General features: G+C 52.4%; 6 protein-coding genes across 6 annotated transcripts; 3 read left to right on the forward strand and 3 right to left on the reverse strand.

Annotated features, from left to right (window-relative positions):
- Positions 1-1,769: 1,769 nt before the first annotated feature.
- On the reverse strand, positions 1,770-3,172 carry M409DRAFT_23015 (uncharacterized protein; the record flags this gene model as incomplete). Its single annotated transcript, XM_033806598.1, has 2 exons — positions 1,770-2,114; positions 2,192-3,172. The coding sequence occupies 2 exons, from the start codon at positions 3,170-3,172 to the stop codon at positions 1,770-1,772; spliced, it is 1,326 nt and encodes a 441-aa protein (XP_033667859.1).
- A 784-nt stretch (positions 3,173-3,956) lies between these two features.
- On the forward strand, positions 3,957-4,986 carry M409DRAFT_54731 (uncharacterized protein; the record flags this gene model as incomplete). Its single annotated transcript, XM_033812806.1, has 2 exons — positions 3,957-4,240; positions 4,314-4,986. 2 exons carry the CDS (start codon positions 3,957-3,959, stop codon positions 4,984-4,986), a joined length of 957 nt encoding a protein of 318 aa, XP_033667860.1.
- Positions 4,987-6,611: 1,625 nt separating this feature from the next.
- M409DRAFT_23016 (uncharacterized protein) lies at positions 6,612-7,751 on the forward strand (the record flags this gene model as incomplete). The annotated part of the gene is made up of 1 exon (XM_033806599.1): positions 6,612-7,751. The coding sequence occupies one exon, from the start codon at positions 6,612-6,614 to the stop codon at positions 7,749-7,751; it is 1,140 nt and encodes a 379-aa protein (XP_033667861.1).
- On the reverse strand, positions 7,726-9,376 carry M409DRAFT_66473 (uncharacterized protein; the record flags this gene model as incomplete). Its single annotated transcript, XM_033816952.1, has 4 exons — positions 7,726-7,762; positions 7,808-8,627; positions 8,991-9,090; positions 9,272-9,376. 4 exons carry the CDS (start codon positions 9,374-9,376, stop codon positions 7,726-7,728), a joined length of 1,062 nt encoding a protein of 353 aa, XP_033667862.1.
- An 897-nt stretch (positions 9,377-10,273) lies between these two features.
- M409DRAFT_66474 (uncharacterized protein) lies at positions 10,274-11,313 on the forward strand (the record flags this gene model as incomplete). The annotated part of the gene is made up of 4 exons (XM_033816953.1): positions 10,274-10,448; positions 10,507-11,113; positions 11,199-11,209; positions 11,252-11,313. The coding sequence occupies 4 exons, from the start codon at positions 10,274-10,276 to the stop codon at positions 11,311-11,313; spliced, it is 855 nt and encodes a 284-aa protein (XP_033667863.1).
- A 251-nt stretch (positions 11,314-11,564) lies between these two features.
- M409DRAFT_66475 (uncharacterized protein) lies at positions 11,565-13,437 on the reverse strand (the record flags this gene model as incomplete). The annotated part of the gene is made up of 5 exons (XM_033816954.1): positions 11,565-11,861; positions 11,927-12,376; positions 12,436-12,825; positions 12,882-13,273; positions 13,326-13,437. 5 exons carry the CDS (start codon positions 13,435-13,437, stop codon positions 11,565-11,567), a joined length of 1,641 nt encoding a protein of 546 aa, XP_033667864.1.
- Positions 13,438-14,149: the final 712 nt, after the last annotated feature.

A 14,149-nucleotide genomic window follows, 5' to 3' on the forward strand; every position in this document is an offset into this window, starting at 1 on the left:
AGATCGTTGCATGTCTCTTTAATTCGTAACATTGTCACCGGTACAACTCGAGTGACCGATTTACTCGTGGTCCAGACACTAGACTGTGCAGCGACGTCCTTCATGTCGGCAGTCGCAGTACTCGTTACATTCCTGTTGTGGACAGTTGCACCCCAGATCTTTAAGCGATGATCTTTTGCCAGTAGATATGAACGAAAGTGGCTCGGCCGGAGCTGGCGAAGCGATGGGCCATGTGTTTCCAGCGAAAAATTGCGACTCTCGTCCGTCAACCATGGCTCATCCCCGCCGTCATGTGGTATGGCCGATGCCAAAGCGGGGAGGATAAGATCGCGACTTATTTGAATTGGTGCTTCATTGAGCGTTTTCACGCGGCCCCTCTTGATACCCTGACGATGTCGGTCAAGAAGGACGGAATTGAGTCGAGGGCATACGTCGTCTAAGAAATGAGGATAGCGCGTCGCACAAGCGCGGAGAGTGTACATTTGTGTCTGTCCCACCTTGTCCCAGCCATAGTGGACAAGGACAGGGAGCGACCAAAGGGCCCCAATAACCAGGTAATTGCGAAGACGATTGGCTTCATGATACTCCCGCTTGCGCTTCTTTCCTTCATGTTCGATCGAACTTGAGATCGTAAAGAGTTCTTGCCAGTTTGTATCGACCGCCAATTCATTGGGGTAATAAGCGACCTTAGCCACGGCGCTCAAAGCGGCCACTCCACTGTCGAGTTTGCCGCGCTGAAGCAGCAGTTCGTCCCGAAGCTGGGCGTAAGTGGACGAAGAAGCTCGGTCTGACCAAGCACGATGAAGTTGCTCAAGAAATCGGACTGTCTCGTGGTCTAATTGTGACGATGCGCTCGTCGTGAGGTCGGGAGTCTTTTGCGGCGCCATGAGCGTGGGCACGGACCAGCGCTAAAAGGTTTTAGAGATGGCCAGTGCAGGAACGGTCACAGTCACAGAGAGCAAGACAGGGGCGTTAGTTAGCTGCTTGGCGACTTCGCATTCATAATTCAATAGGGGCTCTGGAAACCAACATCCGGAAGCAGCGTCAGGCACATGGAACGAGTCTCCTCCCCCTGCCGATTACTTTCTGCCTCATTAGCTGATGCTGTATCTGGAATACTGAGCGCGACTGGATTGCCTAACGACAATCGCTGGCCTCTGCGCTGCTGCCTAAGCCGCCGGTGCTTAGGGTACGAATAAGTCCAAGCTATTCCCAACCTCAACCCAGGGGCAGCATATTTGCATTAGGATCCAATAGTCCCGCCTATGGCGTTGCCCATCTGCCGCAACGCTGTCCGGTGTTGAACGCGTTCTACTAAAGGCTCCCTCAACAGCTTCAATTTGGAAACTTACCGCCGCCTAGCTCGAGAAAATGATTGCATGTCGCTCAGTTTCGACGCCTCCAGACAAGTGGGAACGAGCTAGATCTGTTCACTTCAAAACGTTCTGCTAGCATTGCGCGATACTTGTAACTCACGTGTAGCGGATGAGCTTAAGCAGTAGCTAGCTGTAGCGATGCCAGCACAGGATGGGCATTATTGAACAAGTGCTAACGAAATGTTCGGCTCATTCGGACCTCAATAAACGAACGAGTATGGAAGCGCTTACATAGCTTATGATTGAACCCGTCCCTATCCCATTAATCGTATACGAGGTGAGATGTGGACAAGCTGCGACAGCCGTAGAAGCCAGAAGTGTGTATACTGTAGTCCCTACGACGTAGAAGTCTGCTTAGGATGAGCTCCATAGAGCGGTTACCCGCCCGATTGCCTACATGTTCAGCTCACGTCTTGCCGATGCCATTTCGTTTTCGTTGGGCAGACTGACAATCGTCAAATACAGGATGTCCTCTTTTAACATACGTTTGATGCCTAGGCATCCAGGCTTGCCGCTGTTGCTGTCGCCCTTTTGGCCAAGCAGCCTCTCTTTAAGTGGCTCTCCTATTGACATCTCTGTCCGGCTTTCGCTGCTAGTTGTCCCCATGACGCTCCGAATGAAGGCATCTTTCCCCTGGCTACTCCGAACAGCTTGCCCAGCACGCCCAAGAAAGCTGTCGGAGCTCAGCTGGCGATATGATTCTGGTACATTCAGGCCGCTGTCGGGGTTTTCGCGCGCCTGTAGATCAATCAGATCTGCCCTGCCATAGGCTTTCGATCCACTCTGAGTAGTTCGACGCAGACGGTTGTACTTACGAAGTTCATGTGAGCTTGCCGGTCCATGTAGGCAGCAAAGAACTTTCGGAAGCCCTTAACGTTATTCTTGAACGTCTCTTCCTCTCCACGCTGGACCGCAGCATCCACATCCGGAAATATGAGCGGTGCGAACTCGGGCAGCTCTACTTCGCCTCTGGTAGTGCCGGAAGAGATCTTCAACTTTCTGGTAAGGTTCCCAAGATTTCCGCTGTTGTCTTCCAGCTCCGTCATGGCGTCGTTTGCTTTGAGATTCATGTAACGGGTCGACATGGACACCAGGCTGCTGTTCTGCGACAAGGAACTAATAGAACTGTCAGGTTTGTAGGTCATAATCATGGCAAATAATCCAGCTGGTTTGAAAAACTCTTCGTTCATCTTCTCGAGAAAATCGTTGGTCCGATGTCTGTGCTGAATCTCAGCGCCAGCTTTTGCGCCAGCCTGGATGGCCATACACACTGCCACGGCAACTGCTGATGGCGCGAAGCCGGCTATAGCTGCAGATACTTGTATGACACCAAACCACGGAGACGCCTGCGAGCTTTGGTGGAAGTTCTTGAGGAAGCGTAGGAATGTTTCTTGGCTTATGCCGCAGTCGTCTAACACTGGAGCGTATGCTCGAACGAAGCCTCGTTTTTTATTTCCTGGTCTTCTCTGAGGAATAACGATCGGGTGACGCAGGCTGTTGGCTGGCCGTGCACTGGTAGAGCATGTCTCTGGCACTCTGCTACTAAACGTGTCCCGGATAAGCTGGTCGGTTGTTGCTGTCTGAAGTGACTTTTCATACGGTGGATGATGGTCGCCCTTGTCCTGAATAGCCTCGTCCAGCTCCCAGTCTTGCTCGTCGTCTTCAAATAGAGCCGCCTCAAGTGAATCTCCCCGAGCATCAGAATTCTCTCCGCTTTGTACGCGCTTCAATCTGCGCTGTTGTTGATACTCAGCTGCAAAGCTCAGCGCATGGCCCAAGATCTTATCTAGAGGCATTGAGTTCGACCAGCCAAGTAGCCTTCGTAGAGAATTTGGATCAATGCGAAACTTCTGAGTATTTACGAAATTGATGAAGAATGCTTGTGGTACAGTAAAAGTAAATTTGCACGATCTCTACCAATCTTGACCATGCCTGAAGTCGAAGCCTAGAATGCTACTTCGGAGGCTTCGCGCATGTGTGTACCTGTCTCACTACGACCTCCACAGGATGGACCACCCCACAATTATGCTCAAAGAAGTGTGCCAAAGGGCATCGTTGCACCTCGTTGAATCCGCTGAACCCGTGGCATCCGCGGAATCCAAGGCACTGCTGGACGCGTTCAATGTCAACGTTAGCGGGAAGCTGTACACGTCGCGTCGCACTTTCTCGTTTACGGAAAAGTTTTCATTTTCAAAGTTTCCTGTTGATGCAAGAGTCTAAACACCCATTTCAAGGGTCGTGCTTGTTACGCACGCAATATGTCGCGTACAAAGGGCAGGCGCAGGACAAACGCCTTTCTGCTTTCAGAACACTTTGCGCCCCTAGGCAGCAACAATACACGCAGACGATCCATAGCAGGGGCAGGAAGTCGCGCTAGGTGGTCCGAAATTGGTAACCAGAGCGTCAAAACCTCATGTTCGCAGCTATAGAGATCGCGAAGCTTGGACGCTCGTTCACTTGTTCTATGACAACCACAGAAGCAGATAGCAGAACTACTTAGTCTGTAGAGACCCTCATCTCTTGTAAGGCTGATCTCTGTGTTGAATTACTGCCCGCATTCCCTACCTATATTTGCTTGTCATGAGTCGAATAACCTACTTGGACGGGATTGCCATTGGTCAACTCATCTTCTACTCTCCAGCACTTTTGACGTCCATCTACATATGCTTCAAGCACGGATTCGCCAAAGCCTCGGGATGGATCTTCTTGGTCCTGTTCAGCAGTGTACGACTTGCGGGCGCAGGTGCTCGAGTTTATCTTATACATAACCCCAGCTCGAGCGATGCTGAGACGGCCGCCTTGATCTGTTCGATCCTAGGCCTATCGCCCTTGCTGCTGGCATGGCTCGGTCTCCTCTCCAGAATGTAGGCACACCCCATACGCAAGCTGAATATGCATGAGATATGCCTGTGCTTGTTTGCTAATACTCTAACCCAGTCTCTACTCCATACTCGATCAGCCTTGGCGTACAATTGTTTCGATTGTACTTGTGAGAGCTATCCAGATTCCAACGACCGTTGGCCTTATACTTTGCATCGTGGGTGCGACGAGTGTCGACACGCCTACGCAAGTGTATACCGAAAGCACAGTCCGTATCGGAATCGTACTCTTCACTGTAGTCTTCGCACTACTGCTGATATTCAATGTGATGGCGGCCGTCCTGGCCCGCTCCACGATGCGCGGCGAGAAAGTGCTCCTCGTCGCTGTTAACCTAGCAGCACCGCTGATGCTCGTCCGCCTGGTTTACCCTCTGCTCGCGGCATTCAGTCACATCAACCTCTTCCAGATCGGGAACGAATCAACTTCGGCGGTTACAACATCGTTGTTCATGGAAGTGGTGGAAGAATTCGGTGTTGTTATTATCTACCTTGTTGCGGGCATATTACAACCGGCCTTTCCAAAAGATGGATCCCAGGAAGAAGGGCTTGCGCAGAGATACAATCGTGCAGATCTGCCAGGACGCCTCGAGAAGCTTTCTTTCCTAGCTACATTGTTCACGACAGGGAGTGAACTGAAGGCCAGGCGTGGTTATGGCCGTGGGGTCGAACTTCAAAGTCGTACCTCAGGTGAGCGCGAGTTGCGAAAACATGGTCTCCGAGGTCAAGTTTGAGAGACCGCGAGTCCTAATAACACTGTATTGAGTTGCTTTCTTACCTTGGTTGAGTTGTTGCTTTGGGATAATGTGAGTTATAGAGTTTTAATAGACCAGTTGAAACAATAGTCACTACTTGTACATGTTGCTCGTCCCATGATCAGCAATAGGAGCTCTGTGTTTGACCAGTGTAAATCAACGGGTGTGTGACTACTGTGCAACATGAATTGGCGAAAGGAGTCGCGATCTCGGGATACGTGGTAAATTTGAGGCCTGATCTATATAATCTGAATTGGCCTCAAATATTAGGTCGTGCTAAGGGACAGGGGGATAGCAGACAGAAAGTCCTTCGTAGTCAACTTCTGTCCTCTCTGCTATTTCGTACTGTAATGTCTCCAGCTGCATTTATGTCGTCAAATAGGAGCATAGTTTCGTCCTAGACTTCATTCATAAGAACATGTGAATCACGTTGTGGCCACTCGTGTCTAAGCAGCGGCGCTGAAGCTGGGCATTGAACTACGGAACGAGTTTCATCTCTGTACGATGGAGTCATCCTATTCTACAACGGTCTGCTGTTTTGATACTCTGCCCCCTGTCCACTTTAGCGGGTGGGCCGCACCTAGATAATAATCTAGCTTGACTGTACGCACCCACCTAATAATGCCGAGCTGCGAATTCTTAGGCGTTTTGCAGCAGTCGACTTGGGGCCGAATTTTATTTTAAACTAATTAATAAAAGAGTTAGAAGAGTACAGACGAAGACTTTGCTCTTTAGTAGTATAGGCCTCGTGTGTCGTTCCTCAGCTAATAAGGCGATGTTTGGATTAACTAACGTTAGTCCCGAGCGCTAGCTACGAAATCGGCCCGCGCCGTAGCTCTCGGCTATACCTTCCTTGGGTCCGAGCGCTGACAGGCGACTGCTTCGTCCTGAGACTCATCGTCTTCTGTATATTCGTCTGTCTTTCGTCTTCTCGTTCAGTTCCTCCGCGTCAAATGTTTGACATGCCGTGAGATGCTAACGCCATCCTCGCCTGCGAGCATAGGTTCGATCAGTGGTCGGGGTCGCCGATGATCTGCGGAGCTGAAAGAGCGCCATGATATTTTTACGAAGTCATCTTTCAGACCTGGTTCATGACAAAACGAACGGGACCCTTAAGTCGAAACGGTCCGGGCTATCCACACCCCTGATATGACCATGAGTGATGCTGCTGGTGCCCGGGCTGATCGCGAGGAAAACTTGTCCAGAAGCACTCGGGAATATCCAGTAGGACAAGTAAATCTGGTAGGCTGCGATTGCCTGGGCGAAAACACAGCGTGCGACTTTCACCAGAATAAACACAAGCATTCTGGCCAAGTCGTCAGAAGGAAGGAAGTCCGCCTAGCCTCATTGAAGCCTTCATCCAATGGACCGCACAGCCACCGCCGAGCTGTAATGAAACCAACTGTGCAGAGGGGGATCAGCTCACAGAAATCATGGCTCGCGTCTTGGCTTGTACAAGCAATAGAAGCCTTGCAATTTCAGTTCACTTGGATCGTGCTTGGTCCCAGCATCTTGGGGCAAGACTTGTGCTTTGGTGAGTGATGTGCTACCCTTGAAAAATCGCCCTTCCACATGACTGACATAGCGATGAAGACACCGCTGTCATGGCCTTATGTCAGGCGAGTGAAGTCTATTTACGCCGAAGCGCTACGCCCAGTCACCAAGACGAGAAGATACTAAAAGCGGCCTTGGCGAACTATGGCAGAGCAGTGACTCTTCTTCGACACAAGCTTGCCTCGTCGAAGTACGTTCCGTCAGAGTCGGCAACGGCGACAAGCTCGGCGCTTGCGACATTCGACCTTCTGATCGCAGATGGTGCAGACGACAAGATCGGCCACAGTGCCAGCTTCGCACATTTCGAAGCCTGCAAGTGTTTTCTGGAAGCACAGTCTCAGAATCCCTCTTCTACTCCTACCACGATAGCTAGAGCCTTCTTCCAAGACTATTGTCGATTTGAACTCTTCCGGGTCTGTTCGCTTGGAAAGCTGAACGCGGTTACTGCGAGTATCTGCGAGAACACCTACTGGTCAGGAATGGAACCCTTCAGCCTGGCCCCGTTGCCTTCCAACTATGCTTCACTGCAGCGCGCATCACACGAAATCGATCTGCGTCTAGCTAGACTGACTCAATATGTACGGGAGTTACGAGACGGGGACGACATTTCTGCTTCACAGGTGACAGCTCTGGCCGACCTGCTGCTGGAGTTCGAAAATCTCCCAGCAGAGAACGAGACACTTCATCAAGTTCGAGTTGTACCGACAAGGAACATCGCAGAGAGGCACATCGTTCCTGTCTCATTCGATTTTGACTCGCCACACTGGCCAATGCTGATCCACTACTGGGCGACCCTCCTGACCCTTGTTCGACTTTGTCTTCTCATCGACTTCCTCGCACGGAAAGAACATCACCTCAGCTGGCTGGATGAAGATAAAACAGCAAAGCTAGTGGCTACACAGCAACGCGCCGTCTCGAATCTTCTCATGTCCCGGCAGTACGCATTCGATCGAAGCATAGTGGCAAGGTTACAAGTCGTGCATCCGTTGGTGCTTGTTTGGGCAACGCTTGCAGGCAAATCGACGACCCCTCAAGGTCTCCCCGTGGTTACGATGAAGCAGTGGATACTGACACAGCTTCAACGCTCAGGCGTGAGCTTCTTGCGAGACTGGACGGGGCGTGATCTGGACAATGCCACTGAGATCTTCGAGATTCCCGACCGTCTCAAGCAGCAGAAGCCGCCGGACTAGTCAAGATTGAACTCTGAAATCTATCGCCACGACAGCTTGTTCAAGTCTTGATGTACCTCTGCGGCCACTGTAGCCATTGTTGGTACGCTGGGTGCAGCTGCCTTTTGACTGCCTCCATAATATGAGGCACCCATCCGTGGATATACCAGTAGCCTTCAAGCTGAGACAGCAACACCAGGTAGTGTGCGAGTATCACCAAAGCCATCGGACGCTTCGCCTGCAACGTTGCCAGATAATGCTCCTCGAGTCTGTACAACCACGCAAAGACCATGTGAGAGCATATTTTGATAGAGTTCGAGTCGATCCGACGTTCGAAGGCGCTGCCAAAGCAGTTTCGCAATTCGTCCAAGGGATGAAGATACTTCTCGAATGATGGATCCTCGGCCCTGAAAGCATCCACCGAGCTTCGCAGGTCGTCCAATGCCTTGCCGAGCCCCGGCACAACCTGCTCTGGACTCATTGGCTCTGTCCGTTCTGCGACCGGCTTGTCGGATGTCGGTATCACGGAGGATATGGCATTTGGGCTCGTTTCCGATATCGTCTTGACACCTTGGAGAAGCCCGAGCCATTCAGGCTCTCTGGTCTCACTGTACACCAGATACTGCCCCGGTTGCGGTCCCTTGCCAAAGCTGCAAAAGCACAACATCATCGATGCCACCCAAAGAGCGCCAGGATTGCTGCTGGCGTCTTTGGAAAGAGCATCCATCATGCCGCTTATGGCAGCACTCTCCAAAGCGGTCGATCTTGCAACACAGACAGCTTCTCTCGACCGATCCTCTCGCGCCAAGTGAAGTGCTGAAAATGCAAGAATGAGCTGTGCGACGTAATTGTGCTTGAATGCGACTTTCGGGATGTGGTCTCGCCACATTGGAACTTCTTCAGGACTGAGGTTGAGGCTTGCACACGAATGTCAGCGGGCGTTCAGCACGGGAATCTGGCAGTCCATCCTACCTGGAGACAACGAAGAGCCAGTGGTGCCATAGTTCCAGGTCAAAGCCATCGAAGAATGGTGCGGCAGAGGATGGGGGCACCACTGGTCGGGGAGGTGAGAGAATTGGCGGCAAAGTCAAGCTGGCGTTGTCTAGTGACGATGGAGGTGTGGTGCCTGCTTCCAAGTCAGCTTCATCGCGGCACTGGAGGTCGACTTGACTGTACGCCTCAACTTACTGATACTTGAAGGCGCTCGCGAGTCAGCTGCCGCAAGAAGAGAGGCTCGGTGGTGATCAGTTTCCGGACGACTTCTTGGTCGCTCTCGAGGACTTGTTGCGTTGCTGACTGGGTAATTACACGGCGTCGACCGTCGAGTGCAATTGTTGCAGGCAGGGTGGGTCTCATCGCACTGTCGAGGTCGGAATGTCAGAACAGTCATCGTGTCAGATTCGCAAACGGCTAGGCCCAGCGACGTTCGTTCTGCTCAGTCCTCCAGCAAAAGACGAGGCAGAAGGCTTTGGGAGAGTCGCGAGAAAGAGTCGGTACAAAAAGAGACAACGACCGCAATAGGGGGATGAAATATCACTGACCTTGACACGGCGCCTCTTACATTCGAGGCACCCCAACCTTGATTTGCGATGCGTCTTCCGGGCAAGATATGACGGCGCCTCGGTTGGTCGCGGCGAATCATTCATCGTTCGCTCGTCGATCGGTGCGAGTGCATGCGAGCCGCAACTCCAAAGCGAGAGGGGAAGAGAAGAAAAGTCAGCGTATTCGGTTGTGGGCGACCAGTCAGTGGTTTTGAGGAAGCGAGAGACAGGAGGAGTCGTCGAGCAAGTGACGGAGGAAAAGCGAAAGTAATACGAGGTGGGTCTCGTAAGGATGTCGCTCTCGTATCGAATGCGAGAAACCTCGCACCCACGACCAATCACGCAACAATTCGCACGATCGGGCCGAGATGGGGTGAGCCTATCTGGGTAGTACGACCCTGGCTCGATACGAGAACATGGTCTGCCATGTTTGGAACTGGGTGGTCGGAGAAATGTCATGTAGGGCTCAGGTCTTTCTTCATGAACGGCATGCTGCGGAACAACATGATGACTCCGCCCATGTTGGGTCATGTCAAAGCAAGTGTTGACAGCGTGAAAAGAAAGGGATTGGGTCCTGCGCGTTGCAAGAGAATTGGCGGTGGTCTACTTGGACAAGGGGATGGATTCTGGAATGCTGTATTCCTACAGTCAGCTTTCAGCATCGACTGTGTTCATGCTGGAAACCCATGTATTTTCACTGCCACTCCTGCAACTCGCGGGAGCTTGTAGAGAGGAACCAGAGCGAGGAAGACACGCGAGTACGATATCTCTGAAGCAGTTGCCTGGTTTCAATGCCGACTATAAAGACCTCGTATTCGCCTGTTTCAATCAGGCAGAGCCATTCAACCGGACGAACACGACCGAGAAATGCAAGGCACAAACGCGCAAGCCGCTGTTCAACCTCTTGACTGCTTCCCTTAACAGTGATTGTCTTCTTCAGCTCACGCTGCTGCTCCCACGTCTTCTCGACACCACAGTCCGACACCACAGTCACTACCGATCATGTCTCTCCCAACCTCAGAAGATGGCACACCGCCAGAGCTGTTCGAATACCATCCAAACGGCATTGCCGCCTGCATCTTCATCGCAGGCTTCGGACTGGGCACTATCGCACACCTCGTCGAGATGCTCTGGCTCCGGACGTGGTACTTCATCCCCTTCCTGATCGGATGCATCAGTAAGTGCCCCATCCTCCAGGCGCAACTCTCCAGGCCACTGAATATTACCATCAACAGTGGAAACCTTCTCCTACTACGGCCGCTACTGGCTCTCCCACGTACCTCAAAACTTCAAAGCCTACGTCCTCTACCTCCTCCTCAACCTCCCCGCGCCAATCTTCCTCGCCGCCACAATGTACATGTTGATTCGCCGCATCATCGAATCCCTTGAGGCGAATGAGCTCTCGCCGCTCCGTCCGAGCCTCATGTCGAAACTCTTCGTCGCGGGTGATATCATCTGCTTTGCGGTTCAAATGGCGGGTATTGGCCTCTCCGTCACGACGAGCGCGAGTCTGCAACGAACAGGCGGAGTCGTCGTCGTTATCGGTCTGGTCTTCCAGGTTCTGGTGTTCCTGGTCTTCGTCATCCTCGTCTGGAAATTCTTCAGTAGATGCAAGGAGCAAGTCGGCTCAGATACCATCGCTTGGAAGAGATACATCATCGCTCTCCTCGCCGCTAGCGGACTGATCGTTCTTCGAAACTTGGTTCAGGGGATCCAACATGCGGCGGGGAAAGAGAGCTATGTTGCAACACACGAAGCTTTTGCGTATGTGTTCGATGCGGTGCCAATGTTGGGTGTGGTTGGCGTTTTCGCTGTGTTCCATCCGGGAAGGCTGCAGAGGTCGCTGAGGAAGATTAAGGGGTCTGATGGAGTGGAGATGCAGGATGTTGCTGCGATGAGCCAGAGGGAGGGGCTGATACCGTGGGAGGGTGAGAGGAGGTATGAGGCTCATCGTTCATCGAGGGCGTTGAACATGCGTAGGGATTGAGCTCTCGAACGGATTGCGGGATGATTGCAGATGGATAGCGGGATCGTACGTTTAGGCCACCAGGGGAACGAGGCCGATATATCGAAGAGCGGCAGGGAGCGAACGATGGTGAACTCTGCGTAGTACTCCGAAGTCCCTAGACAGCTTACAAGCAACGGGGATGATTCCGCTTTGAGCGGAACAGTGAGAGCATGCATCATTCGGACGTGATCGTTAACGCATACAAACTACATGATTCAGGGGTATAGAACACCATCCACCCAACAACACATTCTCTCATCCCCACACCCTTCACAACACCACCACTTAATGCACACTCCCAGTATGCACCCCCTCATCATTCGCCATCTCCTCCTTCTCAATCTCCGCGCCCCTCAACGCCCCCTCCGGATCACTATCCTCGCCAGCGCCACGATGCTCATGCTTCTCGAGATCGATCTCCTCCTTCCCCTTTCGGAACTTCCGCTCCGTCCAGACGGGGTTCTCGCCTTTCTCGTGGGCTTTCTCGAAGATGGCATCCATGGCTTCGAGTTTGTAGCCGTTGGTTTCGGGGAAGAACCAGAAGACGATGGGGACGTGCATGTAGTTGAAGCACATGAAGACCTGTGAGGGGATGGGGGTTAGTTGGTGAAGGAGGGGAGTTTAGGGGTAGGGGAGGGGGATCTTACGAAGTAGGTCTGCCAGGAGATCTTGTTGATCATGATAGGGGCCAGCTGGACGACGCCGTAGTTGATGAGCCAGTTTGAGCAAGTCGAGAAGCCGTTCGCCTCAGCACGAATGCGGATGGGTGTCACTTCTGCCGGATACAACCACGTTACTCCAAGCCATCCGATTGCAAAGCAAGTATTATAAATGAAGATGAAGACCGTTGCGGCATATGCTGGAGCCTTGTACTCTGCAGTCGCTTGGGATAAACATGCTCCCACGATGAGCAAGCACGTCCCCATGCCCACGGCGCCCCAGAGCATGAGTTTTCGTCGTCCCAATCGATCGACAACGACTAGGGCAACGAGTGCCGCGATGAAGAACTCGGTGCCCAGACAGCCGGTCATGAGCCTGGACAGTTCTGCGTCGAAGCCTAGGCTGTCCTCGAATACGGTGGTTGCGTAGTAGGTAACCTGGGACGACATGTCAGATTCACACTCCTGTGATACGCGTTCCCAACCGTGATACGTACCAGGTTCAATCCCCCGAGCTGTTGAAACGCCTGTGATAGACAAGCAACGGTCAATCTCCAAAGGTTCATCTCCTTGCCATTGCTTAGCATCTCCTTGGCCGTCAACGGTGTCGATTCGGTGATAGCATTGACGCGCTGCATTTCCTCAATGTCTGCAATCAGGCTTGGGTCCTCGAAGTCTTTGTTCTCGAGAACAGCGAGGACTTTCCTCGCCTCGTCGGCATCCTCTTGCTTGCCCTTCTTGATAAGCCATCGCGGAGACTCTGGGTAGAGCAGGACGCCGATGATGAGCATGATGCCGAAGGCTGCTTGCAGGGCGATGGGGACCCGCCATTGCACGGAGCCGTACTGTGTGATGAACCAGAAACCGTAGTTGATCCAGTACGATAACTGCAAACCTATTAGCATTTCTGAAACCTCGAATTTGTGCATGAGAAGAAGCGAACAGCAATTCCTCCCGTAATCAAAGCCCCCTCAAACAGCACCAAAAACCCTCTGATCTTCGGCGGCGCCATCTCAGCCTGCCACACGGGGATCGAAGAAGTATTCATGCCGTTCCCAACGCCCGTCACGATGCGACCCACGATCAACTGCGCCATCCCGTACGAAGACGCCTGGATCGCAGTTCCGACGAGCATGATCACAGTCCCCACAAGAACAGACTTCCTTCGCCCGAGGATGTCGCCTAGCCAGACGATGCTAAACGATCCGAGCAGACATCCGATTTCGTAGATAGCGACGACGAGGGCTTGGATGGCGCCGGATTTGTTCATAGGCTCCATTTGCGGGAAGGTCTCGAGGAAGATAGGCTCCGTGATGATGCCGCTCATAATGCCCTCTAGCGGGATTGATTAGATTGTTGTGGTGAGATTGGGGAGGTTTGGACGTACGGTCATAGCCGAAGAGGAGAAAGCCGCTGGCGGCGGTGATACAGACTCCAGTCTGCAGCGCCGTGCCGCTGATGCGCCCGCCCAGCAGGCCTTTGTGGTCGAAGAGACCCATGGTCGAGCCAGTCGTTGTGTGTTCCCAACCCGTGAGGTCGATACTGTGCGAGCTGTCGAAGAGCAACGCAAAACAACAGTGAGGCAAGAGAAAAACTGGAACAGAAGAGTGACGACAAGAGACGAACAAAACTCATATACTCCCTTCAGAGACCACTCTCACAGAAATCCTCACACTTGGCAGTGACGCCTGTCATCAAACTTTTCAAAGAGGCACCACCACCCACAGCGGAGGCGTCCCACGGGCAACACCACCTCTCAACAAAGATATGGGGTCGCGTTGACATAGCCGTACATGGAGTATGGACAACATGTTTGGTCGATGCTTCCTAACAGCGGGTCAAGGTCTGGAGAAGGCTGACATCATGGTGGACATGGGTGGGTATTTCGGGGAGGGTCGTGGAGTGCTTAAATGTGCTTTTCATCCACATCCCTAGGCTTGTGATTGCCAAGACGGGTGACGCATTGTTAAGCTCGTTTGCTTGGATGAGGGCATGTCTTGTCGATGGATGTGGAAAGTATGACGGATGTCTTTAACACGTCTGGGAAGGGTCGACGAAGACTTTTACGGCGCCGATAAGGACACAGTCTTGCACAAAGTCTTGTAGTTGCCAACAACCATGAACTGTTCCGAAAAGCTGTGCCTCACACAAAATGATGCCATCCCACATACCAGTGTCCGATCTCATAGACTTCGAGATCCGCCCTCTGAT

The sequence above is a fragment of the Zasmidium cellare genome (genome assembly GCF_010093935.1).
Source record: "Zasmidium cellare ATCC 36951 unplaced genomic scaffold M409scaffold_17, whole genome shotgun sequence".
NCBI classification, from domain to species: domain Eukaryota; kingdom Fungi; phylum Ascomycota; class Dothideomycetes; order Mycosphaerellales; family Mycosphaerellaceae; genus Zasmidium; species Zasmidium cellare.